At 46.2% G+C, this 19,052-nt stretch overlaps 1 protein-coding gene across 4 annotated transcripts in view; it reads right to left on the bottom strand.

Annotated features, from left to right (window-relative positions):
• The window catches only part of dapk2b (death-associated protein kinase 2b), a 116,560-nt gene extending 97,719 nt beyond the window's left edge, over positions 1-18,841 (bottom strand). The window contains exons 1-2 of one of the 4 annotated variants that reach the window (XM_041869450.1): positions 18,753-18,841; positions 11,457-11,590 (exon numbers count right to left, since the gene is read on the bottom strand). In XM_041869450.1, coding sequence (XP_041725384.1) covers positions 11,457-11,551 — 95 coding nt within the window. In that variant the 5' untranslated portion in view covers positions 11,552-11,590; positions 18,753-18,841. Of the gene's footprint in view, positions 1-11,456; positions 11,736-18,752 lie in introns of those variants that run through there. The other 3 variants (XM_041869449.1, XM_041869451.1, XM_041869448.1) reach the window with 3 other exon arrangements.
• Between the last annotated feature and the right edge of the window lie 211 nt (positions 18,842-19,052).

Genomic DNA, 19,052 nt, shown 5'->3' with positions numbered 1-19,052 from the left:
GTACTAGTAATGTTATAGGTCATACCCCAGCCCAGTACTAGTAATGTTATAGGTCACAGCCCCCCCCAGCCCACTACTAGTAATGTTATAGGTCACAGACCCCCCCCCAGCCCAGTACTAGTAATGTTATAGGTCACAGCCCCCCCAAGCCCAGTACTAGTAATGTTATAGGTCACAGACCCCCCCAGCCCAGTATTAGTAATGTTATAGGTCATACCCCAGCCCAGTACTAGTAATGTTATAGGTCACAGCCCCCCCCAGCCCAGTACTAGTAATGTTATAGGTCACAGCCCCCCACAGCCCAGTACTAGTAATGTTATAGGTCACAGCCCCCCACAACCCAGTACTAGTAATGATATAGGTCATACCCCAGCCCAGTACTAGTAATGTTATAGGTCATACCCCAGCCCCCAGCCCAGTACTAGTAATGTTATAGGTCACACCCCCCCCAGCCCACTACTAGTAATGTTATAGGTCACAGCCCCCCCAGCCAAGTACTAGTAATGTTATAGGTCATACCCCAGCCCAGTACTAGTAATGTTATAGGTCACAGCCCCCCCCAGCCCAGTACTAGTAATGTTATAGGTCACAGCCCCCCACAGCACATTACTAGTAATGTTATAGGTCACAGCCCCCCCAGCCCAGTACTAGTAATGTTATAGGTCACAGCCCCCCCCAGCCCAGTACTAGTAATGTTATAGGTCACAGACCCCCCCAGCCCAGTATTAGTAATGTTATAGGTCATACCCCAGCCCAGTACTAGTAATGTTATAGTCATACCTCAACCCAGTACTAGTAATGTTATAGGTAACAGCCCCCCCCAGCCCAGTACTAGTAATGTTATAGGTCACAGCCCCCCCCAGCCCAGTATTAGTAATGTTATAGGTCATACCCCAGCCCAGTACTAGTAATGTTATAGGTCATACCCCAGCCCAGTACTAGTAATGTTATAGGTCATACCCCAGCCCAGTACTAGTAATGTTATAGGTCACAGCCCCCCACAGCCCAGTACTAGTAATGTTATAGGTCATACCCCAGCCCAGTACTAGTAATGTTATAGGTCACAGCCCCCCACAGCCCAGTACTAGTAATGTTATAGGTCATACCCCAGCCCAGTACTAGTAATGTTATAGGTCATACCCCAGCCCAGTACTAGTAATGTTATAGGTCATACCCCAGCCCAGTACTAGTAATGTTATAGGTCACAGCCCCCCCCAGCCCAGTATTAGTAATGTTATAGGTCATACCCCAGCCCAGTACTAGTAATGTTATAGGTCATACCATACGACTGACCACGGCCCCTTGGTGTGAAACTATTAACACGGTACAGCCAGACTGCTTCCCAGATACATGACATTTCACCCCTGAAGAGGTAGATCATGTTTTCACTTCCCTACCAAACAACAAGGCAAGTGGATCAGATGGTATCACCTACCAGACTTTAAAGACCTCAAGGCCCCAGTCCTCCCATGCCCTCATACAGTGGGGAGAACAATTATTTGATACACTGCCGATTTTGCAGGTTTTCCTACTTACAAAGCATGTAGAGGTCTGTAATTTTTATCATAGGTACACTTCAACTGTGAGAGACGGAATCTAAAACAAAAATCCAGAAAATCACATTGTATGATTTTTAAGTAATTAATTTGCATTTTATTGCATGACATAAGTATTTGATACATCAGAAAAGCAGAACTTAATATTTGGTACAGAAACCTTTGTTTGCAATTACAGAGATCATATGTTTCCTGTAGGTCTTGACTAGGTTTGCACACACTGCAGCAGGGATTTTGGCCCACTCCTCCATACAGACCTTCTCCAGATCCTTCAGGTTTCGGGGCTGTCGCTGGGCAATACGGACTTTCAGCTCCCTCCAAAGATGTTCTATTGGGTTCAGGTCTGGAGACTGGCTAGGCCACTCCAGGACCTTGAGATGCTTCTTACGGAGCCACTCCTTAGTTGCCCTGGCTGTGTGTTTCGGTCGTTGTCATGCTGGAAGACCCAGCCACGGCCCATCTTCAATGCTCTTACTGAGGGAAGGAGGTTGTTGGCCAAGATCTCGCGATACATGGCCCCATCCATCCTCCCCTCAATACGGTGCAGTCGTCCTGTCCCCTTTGCAGAAAAGCATCCCCAAAGAATGATGTTTCCACCTCCATGCTTCACGGTTGGGATGGTGTTCTTGGGGTTGTACTCATCCTTCTTCTTCCTCCAAACATGGCGAGTGGAGTTTAGACCAAAAAGCTCTATTTTTGTCTCATCAGACCACATTACCTTCTCCCATTCCTCCTCTGGATCATCCAGATGGTCATTGGCAAACTTCAGATGGGCCTGGACATGCGCTGGCTTGAGCAGGGGGACCTTGCGTGCGCTGCAGGATTTTAATCTATGATGGCGTAGTGTGTTACTAATGGTTTTCTTTGAGACTGTGGTCCCAGCTCTCTTCAGGTCATTGACCAGGTCCTGCCGTGTAGTTCTGGGCTGATCCCTCACCTTCCTCATGATCATTGATGCCCCACGATGTGACATCTTGCATGGAGCCCCAGACCGAGGGTGATCGACCGTCATCTTGAACTTCTTCAATTTTCTAATAATTGCGCCAACAGTTGTTGCCTTCTCACCAAGCTGCTTGCCTATTGTCCTGTAGCCCATCCCAGCCTTGTGCAGGTCTACAATTTTATCCCTGATGTCCTTACACAGCTCTCTGGTCTTGGCCACTGTGGAGAGGTTGGAGTCTGTTTGATTGAGTGTGTGGACAGGTGTCTTTTATACAGGTAACGAGTTCAAACAGGTGCAGTTAATACAGGTAATGAGTGGAGAACTGGAGGGCTTCTTAAAGAAAAACTAACAGGTCTGTGAGAGCCGGAATTCTTACTGGTTGGTAGGTGATCAAATACTTATGTCATGCAATAAAATGCATATTAATTACTTAAAAATCATACAATGTGATTTTCTGGATTTTTGTTTACAGACCTCTACATGCTTTGTAAGTAGGAAAACCTGCAAAATCGGCAGTGTATCAAATACTTGTTCTCCCCACTGTACATATCTTCAATGCCTGTCTGGTTAATGGTAAGGTACCTGACTCATGGAAGTGTGATCTTATCCACAGAAGATAATGTTCCAGATGATCCATCTACATGAAGAGATCTCCCTCTTGCCCTCTGTCTATTAAGTGTTCATGAAATGTTTGCTGCCCGCATACTAACATGGCTCATTAATACAGGCATTCTCTCTCCCGAACAAAAGGCATATATAAACAGACAGGGCATGAATGAGCCTGTTTTCTGCCTAAAAACTGGAATTGATGACTTCAAGCATGAATCCACAAAGTTTTCCACTGTGTTTTTTGACTTTAGAGATGTCTTTGGAACTTTATCACAGAGTGTAATGATCAATGACTTGAGGAAATACAACTGCCCCAGCCTTACGTGGACATTATATCTGATGTGTACAAAGGCTCTTTTCTCCAAGTTATCTGTGGGAAGCAGCTGACTGACCCCAATCCTCCAGAGAGGAGCATGTTATCAAAGACATGCTCTCTCACACAGATGACTTTTTGAAATGGTCTGGGCAGGAAGTGAAATGGTCTGGGCAGGAAGTGAAAGACACTAAATGTTCTATGAAAGACACAGCGGAGGTAAGTCTAAAACGGATAAACTCCCAACATTTACACTAATGAATAAACCAATAAGAAACATATCAAGGAACCTACCAGGTACAACCCTAAATCCGTAAACATGGGCACCCTCATAGATATCATCCTGACTAATTTATCCTCTAAATACACCTCCGCTGTCTTCAACCACGATCTCAGCGATCACTGCATCTGTAATGGGTCCGCGGTCAAACGACCACCCCTCATCATTGTCAAACGCTCCCTAAAACACTTCAGCGAGCAGGCCTTTCTAATTGACCTGGCCCGGGTATCCTGGATGGATATAGATCTCATTCCGTCAGTAGAGGATGCCTGGTTGTTCTTTAAAAGTGTTTCCTCTCCATCTTAAATAAGCATGCCCCATTCAAAAAATGCAGAACTAAGAACAGATATAGCCCCTGGTTCACCCCAGACTTGACTGCCCTTGACCAGCACAAAAACATCCTGTGGCGTACTGTATTAGCATCTAGCTTTTTCAAACAGAAATTTGCATCCTGTAGCACTAACTCCAAAAGGTTTTGGGCCACTGTAAAGTCCATGGAGAATAAGAGCACCTCCTCCCATCTGCCCACTACACTGAGGCTAGGAAACACTGTCACCACCGATAAATCTACGATAATCGAGAATTTCAATGAGCATTTTGCTACGGCTGGCCATGCTTTCCACCTGGCTACCCCTACCCCGGCCACCAGCTCTGCACCCTCCGCTGCAACTTGCCCATGCCCCCCCCCCCCCCTCTCCTTCACCCAAATTCAGACAGCTGATGTTTTGAAAGAGCTGCAAAATCTGGACCCCTACATATCAGCTGGGCTAGACAATCTGGACCCTTTCTTTCTAAAATTAGCCGCCGAAATTGTAGCAACCCCTATCACCAGCCTGTTCAACCTCTCTTTCGTATCATCTGAGATCCCCAGAGATTGGAAAGCTGCCGCGGTCATCCACCTCTTCAAAGGGGGTGACACTCTAGATCCAAACTGTTACAGACCTATATCCATCCTGCCCTGCCTTTCGAAAGTATTTGAAAGCCAAGTTAACAAACAGATCACCGACCATTTCGAATCCCACCGTACCTTCTCCGCTATGCAATCTGGTTTCCGAGCTGGTCATGGGTGCACCTCAGCCACGCTCAAGGTCCTAAACGATATTATAACTGCGATCGATAAAAGACAGTACTGTGCAGCAGTCTTCATCGACCTGGCCAAGGCTTTCGACTCTGTCAATCACTGCATTCTTATTGGCAGACTATATAGCCTTGGTTTCTCAAATGACTGCCTCGCCTGGTTCACCAACTACTTCTCAGATAGAGTTCAATGTGTCCAATCGGAGGGCCTGTTGTCTGGACCTATGGCAGTCTCTATGGTTGTGCCACAGGGTTCAATTCTCGGGCAGACTCTATTCTCTGTGTATATCAATGATGTCGCTCTTGCTGCTGGTGACTCTCAGATCCACCTCTACGCAGACGACACCATTTTGTATTCATCTGGCCCTTCATTGGACACTGTGTTAACAAACCTCCAAACGAGCTTCAATGCCATACAGCACTCCTTCCGTAGCCTCCAACTGCTCTTAAACACTAGTAAAACTAAATGCATGCTCTTCAATCGAACACTGCTTGCACCCGCCCACCCGACTAGAATCACTACTCTCGGTGGGTCTGACTTAGAATATGTGGACAACTACAAATACCTAGGTGTCTGGTTAGACCGCAAACTCTCCTTCCAGACTCACATTACGCATCTCCAATCCAAAGTTAAATCTAGAATCGGCTTCCTATTGCGCAACAAAGCCTCCTTCACTCATGCTGCCAAACATGCCCTCGTAAAACGGACTATCCTACCGATCCTTGACTTTAGCGATGTCATTTACAAAATAGCCTCCAACACTCTACTCAGCAAATTGGATGTAGTCTATCACAGTGCCATCCGTTTTGTCACCAAAGCCCCATATACTACCCACCACTGTGACCTGTACGCTCTCGTTGGCTGGCCCTCACTACATATTCGTCGCCAATCCCACTGGCTCCAGGTCATCTGTAAATCACTGCTAGGCAAATCCCCGCCTTATCTTAGCTCACTGGTCACCATAGCAACACCCACCCGTAGTATGCGCTCCAGCAGGTATATCTCACTGGTCATTCCCAAAGCCAACACCTCCTTTGGCCGCCATTCCTTCCAGTTCTCTGCTGCCAATGACTGTAACGAACTGCAAATATCTCTGAAGCTGGAGACTCTTATCTCCCTCACTAACTTTAAGCATCAGTTGTCAGAGCAGCTTACCGATCACTGCACCTGTACACAGCCCATCTGTAATTAGCCCACCCAACTACCTCATCCCCATATTGTTATTTATTTTGCTCATTTGCACCCCAGTATCTCTATTTGCACATTATCTTCTGCACATCTATCACTCCAGTGTTAATACGAAATCTTAATTATTATGGCCTATTTATTGCCTTACCTCCATAACTTGCTACATTTGCACACACTGTATATATATTTTCTGTTGTATTTTTGACTTTATGTTTTGTTTACCCCATATGTAACTCTGTGTTGTTGTTTTTATCGCACTGCTTTGCTTTATCTTGGCCAGGTCGCAGTTGTAAATGAGAACTTGTTCTCAACTGGCTTACCTGGTTAAATAAAGGTGAAATAAAAAATATATAAAAATATAGTTATCTTGGACATAAGTTTAATGTTGCTGGCGAGTGGGGGGAACAAGTTGAGGAGCTCGTCCATGAGTATTCAACCAGGCTTGATATGATTGACATTTCCCCTCTGCCTGTGGTCATGAAGTTAGAGGCTGTGAGAGAGGGGGCCCTAACAAAGATTCAACATCTGATTGCAAATGTGTGTCTCCCACAGAAGGTTCTGAGGGAAATGAATAACGAAACTGTTCAAGTGGTGAGAAAGTGTCTACACTTTCACACACCACACGTGCCGTAGAGAGGGGGGTTTAGGTGGCCCGAATATTGAGTGTATTTCCACTGTTACCAGACTGACTCACCTGTTGAACATTCTTAACAGTGACGATGTGACAGTTAAGGAGTTAGCCAGAGCCTCCTTCCTTCTGGACCTACAGGGGAGGAAGGTTCCACTGGCCACGGACACAGAGGACAACTTCCTGGTCTTCAGGAGGAAGGTTCCACTGGCTAGGGACACTGAGGACAACTTCCTGGGCTAGAGGAGGAAGGTTCCACTGGCCACAGACACTGAGGACAACTTCCTGGGCTAGAGGAGGAAGGTTCCACTGGCCACGGACACTGAGGACAACTTCCTGGGCTAGAGGAGGAAGGTTCCACTGGCCACGGACACTGAGGACAACTTCCTTGGCTAGAGGAGGAAGGTTCCACTGGCCACGGACACTGAGGACAACTTCCTGGGCTAGAGGAGGAAGGTTCCACTGGCCACAGACACAGGACAACTTCCTGGGCTAGAGGAGGAAGGCCAATGGAAAATTGGACACTCGTGCTGCAGGCTTTGGAGTCTGGTCAGACTGGCCGGACCTCAACGACCTGTGCAACCGGACTGGAGTGGAGCTCAGGTGGACACGGACTGATATGCAAACTGAGCCAGTGACTGCCTCTGATGCAGTTGTGGCAGATCGCGGTGTTGTTGTGGAGGCTTCGGTCACCCATGATGGAACATCTCATCCTATATCCAGGACAACACTCCTTGGTATCAGACGGCTGCAGCTGCTGCAACACTGGACTGGCCTGAGACTGCAGGGGAAACTGGACTGGCCTGAGGCTGCAGGGGAAACTGGACTGGCCTGAGGCTGCAGGGGGAAACTGGACTGGCCTGAGGCTGCAGGGGAAACTGGACTGGCCTGAGGCTACAGGGGAAACTGGACTGGCCTGAGGGAAACTGGACTGGGCTGAGGATGCAGGGGAATCTCTCTGCTCTGGACTGTGCTGTCCACTCTGTCTCCCATTCCATGTACCAGAATGCTGCCATTGGCCAGGACATTCTCACCTTTACTGTTAAGGCGAGGCTGCAAGTTCTACCAACAAAATATAATCTAACACTCTGGTACCCTGCAAACCATGACCCATTTGGATTGTACATGAGTCAAATGTAATGGAGGCCATTGCCCATGTTGTGAATGGCTGTTGTTCATACAAGGATCTGTACATTGCTAGACATGAAGGCCTTGTCGACCTGATAGCCAGCGAGGTGAGAGAAGTGGTCTCGCCAACAGCACACACGCATAAACATTCCTGTGTAAGGGGAAGTCGGTTTGATGTTGATGATGATGTGTTTTCCTGTGTGCCAAATACACCAGATATTGTTGTTGTGGGGGGAGGTCCTCATTTTGGAAGTGGGCTGCTTATTTGACGGCTACATGGAGCAGGCCTTTGCCCAGAAGTTGCTTAAGTACCAGCCCCTCGGGGCACGCTTGGACAGCCTCGGGTGGAGGTGCAAGCTGGTGGCGCTGATATTCATCAGTCTCGGCCACGTGCACAGGCTTGCAGGGCGTGGCCTCCAGATTGCGGGCCTGACAAGAACTAGGGCAAAGCAGTTGTCTAGGTGCTGCTCTGTTTCAGCTGTTATGGTCAGTCTAGCTGTATGGAGAAGGTACTGCTCTGTTTCAGCTGTTATGGTCAGTCTAGCTGTATGGAGGAGACGGTACTGCTCTGTTTCAGCTGTTATGGTCAGTCTAGCTGTATGGAGAAGGTACTGCTCTGTTTCAGCTGTTATGGTCAGTCTAGCTGTATGGAGGAGAAGGTACTGCTCTGTTTCAGCTGTTATGGTCAGTCTAGCTGTATGGAGGAGAAGGTACTGCTCTGTTTCAGCTGTTATGGTCAGTCTAGCTGTATGGAGGAGAAGGTACTGCTCTGTTTCAGCTGTTATGGTCAGTCTAGCTGTATGGAGGAGAAGGTACTGCTCTGTTTCAGCTGTTATGGTCAGTCTAGCTGTATGGAGGAGAAGGTACTGCTCTGTTTCAGCTGTTATGGTCAGTCTAGCTGTATGGAGAAGGTACTGCTCTGTTTCAGCTGTTATGGTCAGTCTAGCTGTATGGAGAAGAAGGTGCTGCTCTGTTTCAGCTGTTATGGTCAGTCTAGCTGTATGGAGAAGAAGGTACTGCTCTGTTTCAGCTGTTATGGTCAGTCTAGCTGTATGGAGAAGAAGGTGCTGCTCTGTTTCAGCTGTTATGGTCAGTCTAGCTGTATGGAGAAGAAGGTGCTGCTCTGTTTCAGCTGTTATGGTCAGTCTAGCTGTATGGAGAAGGTACTGCTCTGTTTCAGCTGTTATGGTCAGTCTAGCTGTATGGAGGAGAAGGTACTGCTCTGTTTCAGCTGTTATGGTCAGTCTAGCTGTATGGAGGAGAAGGTACTGCTCTGTTTCAGCTGTTATGGTCAGTCTAGCTGTATGGAGGAGAAGGTACTGCTCTGTTTCAGCTGTTATGGTCAGTCTAGCTGTATGGAGGAGAAGGTACTGCTCTGTTTCAGCTGTTATGGTCAGTCTAGCTGTATGGAGAAGGTACTGCTCTGTTTCAGCTGTTATGGTCAGTCTAGCTGTATGGAGGAGAAGGTACTGCTCTGTTTCAGCTGTTATGGTCAGTCTAGCTGTATGGAGGAGAAGGTGCTGCTCTGTTTCAGCTGTTATGGTCAGTCTAGCTGTATGGAGAAGGTACTGCTCTGTTTCAGCTGTTATGGTCAGTCTAGCTGTATGGAGGAGAAGGTACTGCTCTGTTTCAGCTGTTATGGTCAGTCTAGCTGTATGGAGAAGGTACTGCTCTGTTTCAGCTGTTATGGTCAGTCTAGCTGTATGGAGGAGAAGGTACTGCTCTGTTTCAGTTGTTATGGTCAGTCTAGCTGTATGGAGGAGAAGGTACTGCTCTGTTTCAGCTGTTATGGTCAGTCTAGCTGTATGGAGGAGAAGGTACTGCTCTGTTTCAGCTGTTATGGTCAGTCTAGCTGTATGGAGAAGGTACTGCTCTGTTTCAGCTGTTATGGTCAGTCTAGCTGTATGGAGAAGGTGTTTTCTGTACCCTGGAGTGCCGTGCATACAGGGACCTTTAAAATGTTTGGATCCTTTTTTTGTCAATTTGATATGTGGATTCAAATAAAGTATTTAAAATGTGTGTGTGTGTGTGTGAGCGTGTGAGTGAATTAAAAGGTCTGTCTAGTCCAGTAGTCTGCATATTAGATGCAGTAGTGGACGCACCTCTCCAGTCTCTGATAGTTCTAGGTCCTTGTGTCTGTGGGGTTCAGCACACACATGCAAATCTAACCACTAAGTAACAGCTGAATGTTCCAATAACCAGCATGCAAATAGATGTTGAAGAGCCATTTGAACTGAACCCAGCGTTAAAGAGAACACAAAGTAAACTCCTAGCAGGGTGTGTCACAGAAAACTACATTACAGTAAAACAACAGAACAGGAAGTCACTATAGCATAGCAGACCACAGATCATATTTCAAGGCTGTGTAGAAGTGCTGTTGGCCACCTTTGCCTGGAACCCTCCAATACTGTTCATCTGTCCCACACATGCTGGACTTAATGGACTTCCTGCTGAACACACTCCTAACTTCCTTTGAATTATTCTATACTTCCTTAGAATGATTTCCCCTAGATGTTCTCTAGAACAGCAGTTAGTTTTCCTATAGGGCCTGTTGAGGGGACTGGTTTAATTTAAAAAAAGAAACAGTTTGGGAAGTCACCTTAACTATTATGTTCCATTATCCTATCCTGTGTATCTCCATTATCCTATCCTGTGTATCTCCATTATCCTATCCTGAGTATCTCCATTATCCTATCCTGTGTATCTCCATTATCCTATCCTGTGTATCTCCATTATCCTATCCTGTGTATCTCCATTATCCTACCCTGTGTATCTCCATTATCCTATCCTGTGTATCTCCATTATCCTATCCTGTGTATCTCCATTATCCTATCCTGCGTATCTCCATTATCCTATCCTGCGTATCTCCATTATCCTATCCTGTGTATCTCCATTATCCTATCCTGTGTATCTCCATTATCCTATCCTGTGTATCTCCATTATCCTATCCTGTGGATCTCCATTATCCTATCCTGTGTATCTCCATTATCCTATCCTACATGTATCTCTTGCTGTAAACTGTAACCTGCTCTCTCCCTGCTCCTGTCCAATACACATCAACAAGCCAGCTGTTCTCTTTAAGTAGCTACACTCTTCTCCCTTACAGCACACCCCGAGGATCAGGCAGGCTGGCTGGCCAGTCAACATGTGGCACTGGGAATAACACTTAAATTATTATTATTTTTTTTAGTCATTTAGCAGACGCTCTTATCCAGAGCGACTTACAGGAGCAATTAGGGTTAAGTGCCTTGCTCAAGGGCACATCGACAGATTTTTCACCTAGTCGGCTCGGGGATTAGAACCAGCGACCTTTCGGTTACTGGCACAACGCTCTTACCCACTAAGCTACCTGCCGCCAGGTAGATAAATAGCACTAGGAATGAGTAATTATTAAGGCTAAATACACAACACTGATCTTAGGGCTAAATAAGATGTCTATAACAGCTCATAGTGATGACATACGGCCTATAACAGCTCATAGTGATGACATACGGCCTATAACAGCTCATAGTGATGACATACGGCCTATAACAGCTCATAGCGATGACATACGGCCTAGAACAGCTTATAATGATGACATAAGATGTCTATAACAGCTCATAGTGATGACATACGGCCTTTAACAGCTCATAGTGATGACATACGGCCTATAACAGCTTATAATGATGACATAAGATGTCTATAACAGCTCATAGTGCAGTAATAATAGTTCAGGAAAAACAGCAACACTCACCTCCCCAGCTCTTCACCAATCTCATAGAAGTCCTCTACTTTCTGTTGCTTGAAAACAGCCATGACGGTCGATACGTCCTCGTAAACAATAAACATGTAACACTGATTTCAGTCTGTCTTCAGTCTGTCTTCAGTCTAAGTGACACAACGAGAGAGAATTGCCTGTTCAGTTCTGAATGAGACAACGAGAGAGAATTGCCTGTTCAGTTCTGAGTGAGACAACGAGAGAGAATTGCCTGTTCAGTTCTGAGTGAGACAACGAGAGAGAAGGAGAGCAGTGCAGCACAGCATCGACAAGAGCAATGCTGAGTTTTGAGGACTGACATCTCTACCCACATGTCCGAGCTTGCTACACTGCATTCCAGCTCAAACGAGAAAGGAGCTGCAACTCCATGTGTTCCATTAGCCAGGATAGGATCATTCTGAGGCTGAGCCCAACACTACAGGCCAATGGCCATGACTACGGCCTTGGAGAAATAAACTATTAGCCCACTCAGGCTGCATCCCTAAAGGCACCCTGTGAAGGAATGGCGCCGGAGGCGGATGGCTGCCGTTTTATGGACTCTTAAACAACCATGCTATTTTGTGTGTTTTATCGCATTGTTTTTAAATTATATTGTACATAATTACATTTACGTTACATTTACGTCATTTAGCAGACGCTCTTATCCAGAGCGACTTACAAATTGGTGCATTCACCTTATAGCCAGTGGGATAACCACTTTACAATATGTATTTATTTTTTTATTTTTTTATTTTTTTGGGGGTGGGGTAAGGGGGGGTAGAAGGATTACTTTATCCTATCCCAGGTATTCCTTAAAGAGGTGGGGTTTCAAGTGTCTCCGGAAGGTGGTGAGTGACTCCGCTGTCCTGGCGTCATGAGGCCCACATGTACATATTACTTCAAATACCTCAACTAGCCGGTGCCCCCGCACATTGACCCTGCACCGGTACCGCCCTGTATATATAGCCTCCCTACTGTTATTTTATTTTAGCTCTTTTTTTCTCAACACTTTTTTTGTTGTTGTTTTATTTTTACATAAATGCACTGTTGGTTAAGGGCTGTAAGTAAACATTTCACTGTAATGTCTGCACCTGTTGTATTCGGCGCATGTGGCCAATACAATTTGATTTGATTTGATTTGAGCTTGTTCCACCATTGGGGTGCCAGAACAGCGATTACTCACCTTGAACTGGACAAATAATTTTTATTTAATGAGTCTGACGAGAGGGATTTTCTCCAGACACCCGACAGGGCCCTCATCCCCGTCATTCACAGTATAAAGAAAAGGAGATATCGCGGAAGGAGATCGGGGTGCTTGGAAAGGAGCGAGTGGCTAATCTGCCTTTTCCATCGATACTATTGGCCAATTTACAATCGCTTGATAATAAAGTGGACGAATTACAGGCAGGAATATCCTAACAACGGGACATTAAAAACTGTAATATCTTATGTTTCACCGAGTCGTGGCTGAACGACGACATGGATAACATACAGCTGTCGGGTTATACACTGTATCGGCAGGATAGAACAGCAGCCTCTGGTAAGACAAGGGGTGGCGGTCTGTGTATATTTGTAAACAACAGCTGGTGCACGATATCTAAGGAAGTCTCTAGGTTTTGCTCGCCTGAGGTAGAGTATCTCATGATAAGCTGTAGACCACACTATCTACCAAGAGAGTTTTCATCTATATTCTTTGTAGCTGTCCATTTACCACCACAAACCGATGCTGGCACTAAGATTGCACTCAATGAACAGTATAAGGCCATAAGTCAACAGGAAAACGCTCATCCAGAGGCAGCGCTCCTAGTGGCCGGGGACTTTAATGCAGGGAAACTTAAATCTGTTCTACCTAATTTCTACCAGCATGTTAAATGTGCAACCAGAGGAAAAAAACTCTACTTTACTCCACACACAGAGACGCATACAAAGCTCTCCCTCACCCTCCATTTGGCAAATCTGACCATAACTCTATCCTCCTGATTCCTGCTTATAATCAAAAACTAAAACAGGAAGCAATCAATTCAATCAATTTTATTTTATATAGCCCTTCGTACATCAGCTAATATCTCGAAGTGCTGTACAGAAACCCAGCCTAAAACCCCAAACAGCTAGTAATGCAGGTGTAGAAGCACGGTGGCTAGGAAAAACTCCCTAGAAAGGCCAAAACCTAGGAAGAAACCTAGAGAGGAACCAGGCTATGAGGGGTGGCCAGTCCTCTTCTGGCTGTGCCGGGTGGAGATTATAACAGAACCATACCAAGATGTTCAAAAATGTTCATAAGTGACAAGCATGGTCAAATAATAATCAGGAATAAATCTCAGTTGGCTTTTCATAGCCGATCATTAAGAGTTGAAAACAGCAGGTCTGGGACAGGTAGGGGTTCCATAACCGCAGGCAGAACAGTTGAAACTGGAATAGCAGCAAGGCCAGGCGGACTGGGGACAGCAAGGAGTCACCACGGCCGGTAGTCCCGACGTATGGTCCTAGGGCTCAGGTCTCTCAGTTGGCTTTTCATAGCCGATCATTAAGAGTTGAAAACAGCAGGTCTGGGACAGGTAGGGGTTTCGTAACCGCAGGCAGAACAGTTGAAACTGGAATAGCAGCAAGGCCAGGCGGACTGGGGACAGCAAGGTGTCAGCATGCCCGGTAGTCCTGACGTATGGTCCTAGGGCTCAGGTTCTCAGAGAGAAGAGAGAACGAGAGAATTAGAGAGAGCATACTTAAATTCACACAGGACACTGGATAAGACAGGAGAAGTACTCCAGGTATAACCAACTAACCCCAGCCCCCCGACACATAAACTACTGCAGCATAAATACTGGAGGCTGAGACAGGAGCGTTCCGGAGACACTGTGGCCCCATCCGAAGAAACCCCCGGACAGGGCCAAACAGGAAGGATATAAGCACCAGTGACTCGGTCAATAAAAAAGTGGTCAGATGAAGCAGATGCTAAGCTACAGGCCTGTGTTGCTAGCACAGACTGGAATATGTTCTGGGATTCTTCCGATGGCATTGAGGAGTACACCACATCAGTCACTGGCTTCATCAATAAGTGCATCGATGATGTCGTCCCCACAGTGACCGTACGTACATACCCCAACCAGAAGCCATGGATTACAGGCAACATCCGCACTGAGCTAAAGGGTAGAGCTGCCGCTTTCAAGGAGCAGGACTCTAACCCGGACGCTTATAAGAAATCCTGCTATGTCCTCCGACGAACCATCAAACAGGCAAAGAGTCAATACAGGACTAAGATTGAATCGTACTACACCGGCTCTGACGCTCGTCGGATGTGGCAGGGCTTGCAAACTATTACAAACTACAAAGGGAAGCACAGCCGCGAGCTGCCCAGTGACACGAGCCTACCAGATGAGCTAAATTACTTCTATGCTCGCTTCGAGGCAAGTAACACTGAAACATGCATGAGAGCATCAGCTGTTCCGGACGACTGTGTGATCACGCTCTCCGTAGCCAATGTGAGTAAGACCTTTAAACAGGTCAACATTCACAAGGCCGCAGGGCCAGACGGATTACCAGGACGTGTACTCCGAGCATGCGCTGAACAACTGGCAAGTGTCTTCACTGACATTTTCAACATGTCCCTGACTGAGTCTGTAATACCAACATGTTTCAAGCAGACCACCATAGTCCCTGTGCCCAAGAACACTAAGAGAACCTGCCTAAATGACTACCGACCCGTAGCACTGACGTCTGTAGCCATGAAGTGCTTTGAAAGGCTGGTCATGGCTCACATCAACACCATTATCCCAGAAACCCTAGACCCACTCCAATTTGCATACCACCCCAACATATCCACAAATGATACAATCTCTACTGCGCTCCACACTGCCCTTTCACACCTGGACAAAAGGAACACCTACGTGAGAATGCTGTTCATTGACTAAAGCTCAGCGTTCAACACCATAGTGCCCTCAAAGCTCATCACTAAGCTAAGGATCCTGGCACTAAACACCTCTCTCTGCAACTGGATCCTGGACTTCCTGACGGGCCGCCCCCAGGTGGTAAGGGTAGTTAACAACACATCTGCCACGCTGATCCTCAACACGGGGGCCCCTCAGGGGTGTGTGCTCAGTCCCCTCCTGTACTCCCTGTTCACTCATGACTGCATGGCCAGGCACGACTCCAACACCATCATTAAGTTTGCCGATGACACAACAGTGGTAGGCCTGATCACCGACAACGACGAGACAGCCTATAGGGAGGAGGTCAGAGACCTGGCCGTGTGGTGCCAGGACAACAACCTCTCCCTCAACGTAATCAAGACAAAGGAGATGATTGTGGACTACAGGAAAAAGAAGAGGACCGAGCACGCCCCCATTCTCATCGATCGGGCTGTAGTGGAGCAGGTTGAGAGCTTCAAGTTCCTTGGTATCCACATCACCAGCAAACTAACATGGTCCAAGCACACCAAGACAGTCGTGAAGAGGGCACGACAAAAGCTATTCCCCCTAAGGTGACTGAAAAGATTTGGCATGGGTCCTCAGATCCTCAATTGGTTCTACAGCTGCACCATCGAGAGCATCCTGACTGGTTGCATCACTGCCTGGTATGGCAACTGCTCGGCCTCCGACCGCAAGGCACTACAGAGGGTAGTGCATACGGCCCAGTACATCACTGGGGCCAAGCTTCCTGCCATCCAGGACCTCTATACCAGGCGGTGTCAGAGGAAGGCCCTAAAAATTGTCAAAGACTCCAGCCACCCTAGTCATAGACTGTTCTCTCTGCTACCGCACGGCAAGCGGTACCGGAACGCCAAGTCTAGGTCCAAGAGGCTTCTAAACAGCTTCTACCCCCAAGCCATAAGTCTCCTGAACATCTAATCCAATGGCTACCCGGACTATTTGCATTGCCCCCCCCTTACGCTGCTGTTACTCTCTGTTTATTATCTATGCATAGTCACTTTAATAACTCTACCTACATGTACATATTACCTCAATTACCTCGACTAACCGGTGCCTCCGCACATTGACTCGGTACCGGTACCCCCTGTATATAGCCTCGCTATTGTTATTTTTACTGCTGCTCTTTAATTATTTGCTACTTTTATTTCATATTATTTTATATTTTAGTGATTTTTTTTTGGTATTCTTTCTTAAAACTGCATTGTTGGTTAAGGCCTTGTAAGTAAGCATATCACTGTAAGGTCTACACCTGTTGTATTTGGCGCATGTGACAAATACATTTTGATTTGATTTGACCCTATTCCCAAAAGTAGTGCACTCAATAAGGAATAGGGTGTCATTTGGCCCAGTCTGCCTTTCTTTCACAACAGTTTAGTCAAAGCGACACAAAGCCTGATTCTAAATGCCACTGTTGGCATAACACGACTTCATTATTAGGCAAATTACAACACAAAGCCTGAATCTAAATGCCAAATGAACAGCATTTGCAGCATTAACAGCAATAGCAGCATTAACCGCAATAGCAGCAATAGCAGCATTAACCGCATTAGCAGCAGTAGCAGCATTAGCAGCATTAGCTGCAGTAGAAGCATTAGCAGCATTAGCAGCAGTAGAAGCAATAGCAGCATTAGCAGCATTAGCAGCAGTAGAAGCAATAGTAGCATTAGCAGCATTAGCAGCAGTAGAAGCAATAGCAGCATTAACCGCAGTAGCAGCAGTAGCAGCATTAGCAGCATTAGCAGCATTAACCGCAATAGCAGCAGTAGCAGAATTAGCAGCATTAGCAGCAGTAGAAGCAGTAGCAGAATTAACCGCAATAGCAGCAGTAGCAGAATTAGCAGCAGTAGAAGCATTAGCAGCAGTAGCAGCATTAGCAGCAGTAGCAGCAGTAGCAGCAATAGCAGCATTAGCAGCAGTCGACGCAGTAGCAGAATTAGTAGCAGCAATAGCAGCAGTAGCAGCAGTAGTAGCATTAGCAGCAGTAGCAGCAGTAGCAGCATTAGCAGCATTAGCAGCAATAGCAGCATTATCAGCAGTAGAAGCAGTAGCAGCAGTAGCAGCAGTAGCAGCATTAGCAGCATTAGCAGCAGTAGCAGCATTAGCAGCATTAGCAGCAGTAGAAGCAATAGCAGCATTAACCGCAATAGCAGCATTAGCAGCTGTAGCAGCAGTAGAAGCAATAGCAGCATTAACCGCAATAGCAGCAGTAGCAGCATTAACCGCAATAGCAGCAGTAGCAGCATTAGCATCAGTAGCAGCAGTAGCAGCAATAGCAGCATTAGCAGCAGTCGACGCAGTAGCAGAATTAGTAGCAGCAATAGCAGCAGTAGCAGCAGTAGTAGCATTAGCAGCAGTAGCAGCATTAGCAGCATTAGCAGCAATAGCAGCATTAACCGCAATAGCAGCATTAACAGCAATAGCAGCATTAACCGCAATAGCAGCAATAGCAACATTAGCAGCAGTAGCAGCATTAGCAGCATTAGCAGCATTAGAAGCATTAGCAGCATTAGCAGCAATAGCAGCATTAGCAGCAGTAGCAGCATTAGCAGCAGTAGCAGAAGTAGCAGCATTAGCAGCAGTAGCAGCATTAGCAGCAGTAGAAGCATTAGCAGCATTAGCAGCAGTAGAAGCAATAGCAGCATTAGCAGCAGTAGAAGCAATAGCAGCATTAACCGCAATAGCAGCAGTAGCAGCATTAGCAGCAGTAGTAGAAGTAGCAGCATTAACCGCAATAGCAGCAATAGCAGCAATAGCAGCAGTAGCAGCATTAACAGCAATAGCAGCAGTAGCAGCATTAACCGCAATAGCAGCATTAACCGCAATAGCAGCATTAGCAGCAATAGCAGCATTAGCAGCAATAGCAGCAGTAGCAGAATTAGCAGCAGTAGCAGCAGTAGCAGCAGTAGCAGCAGTAGCAGCATTAGCAGCAGTAGCAGATTTAGCAGCAGTAGCAGCAGTAGCAGCATTAGCAGAATTAGCAGCATTAGCAGCATTAACCGCAATAACAGCATTAGCAGCATTAGCAGCATTAGCAGCATTAGCAGCAATAACAGCAGTAGCAGCATTAACAGGGATCAAACCTGAATATTCAAAAGCAAAAAAGTAGTTTTATAGAAGTTACACTTTTGTAGAGGAAGTTGTGGAAGATTGAGCATATAGAATTCACTATAATCATGATCATTGAAAGAATAATTTAAAGTTTAATTAATGATTTTCAAGTTGCCTTTAAGATTTGTTGAATAAACTTTCTCCACTAAGGACTGTAACACCATTACAATCTGAAGGGACAGTTTCCTTGTAAGAACAATAGAACAACTATATAACAACAACTATACTAGGTAAGCTGTAAAAAAGTAATTGATGTTCTTACCTTATATGATATCAAAGTAAATAGCTGGTCTTGTTGCAGTAGTAAGTCATACTACTCCTCTAAACTGAAGTGATGGCTGTGACTCTGCCTGCAGTCGGTGTGTTGTGACCCACCCCTCTGAGCAGCGACACAGACTCGGCTCTGTCTCTCTGAGCAGCGACACGTCTAGGTTCCCTGCCCAAGGCTGAAAATGATGCCATCTGGTGGCTACACATGAAACTGCACTGTCACTTTGAGGAAGCTCACTTATGTGGGGCTTGAGAAACAGAAAGTGATCCTCGGAATGTATTTTAGATAAGC

This window comes from Coregonus clupeaformis, unplaced genomic scaffold (genome assembly GCF_020615455.1).
Source record: "Coregonus clupeaformis isolate EN_2021a unplaced genomic scaffold, ASM2061545v1 scaf0051, whole genome shotgun sequence".
Taxonomy (NCBI): domain Eukaryota; kingdom Metazoa; phylum Chordata; class Actinopteri; order Salmoniformes; family Salmonidae; genus Coregonus; species Coregonus clupeaformis.
Note: the sequence above shows the minus strand (reverse complement) of the source record. Positions and strands in the feature narration are given on the sequence as shown.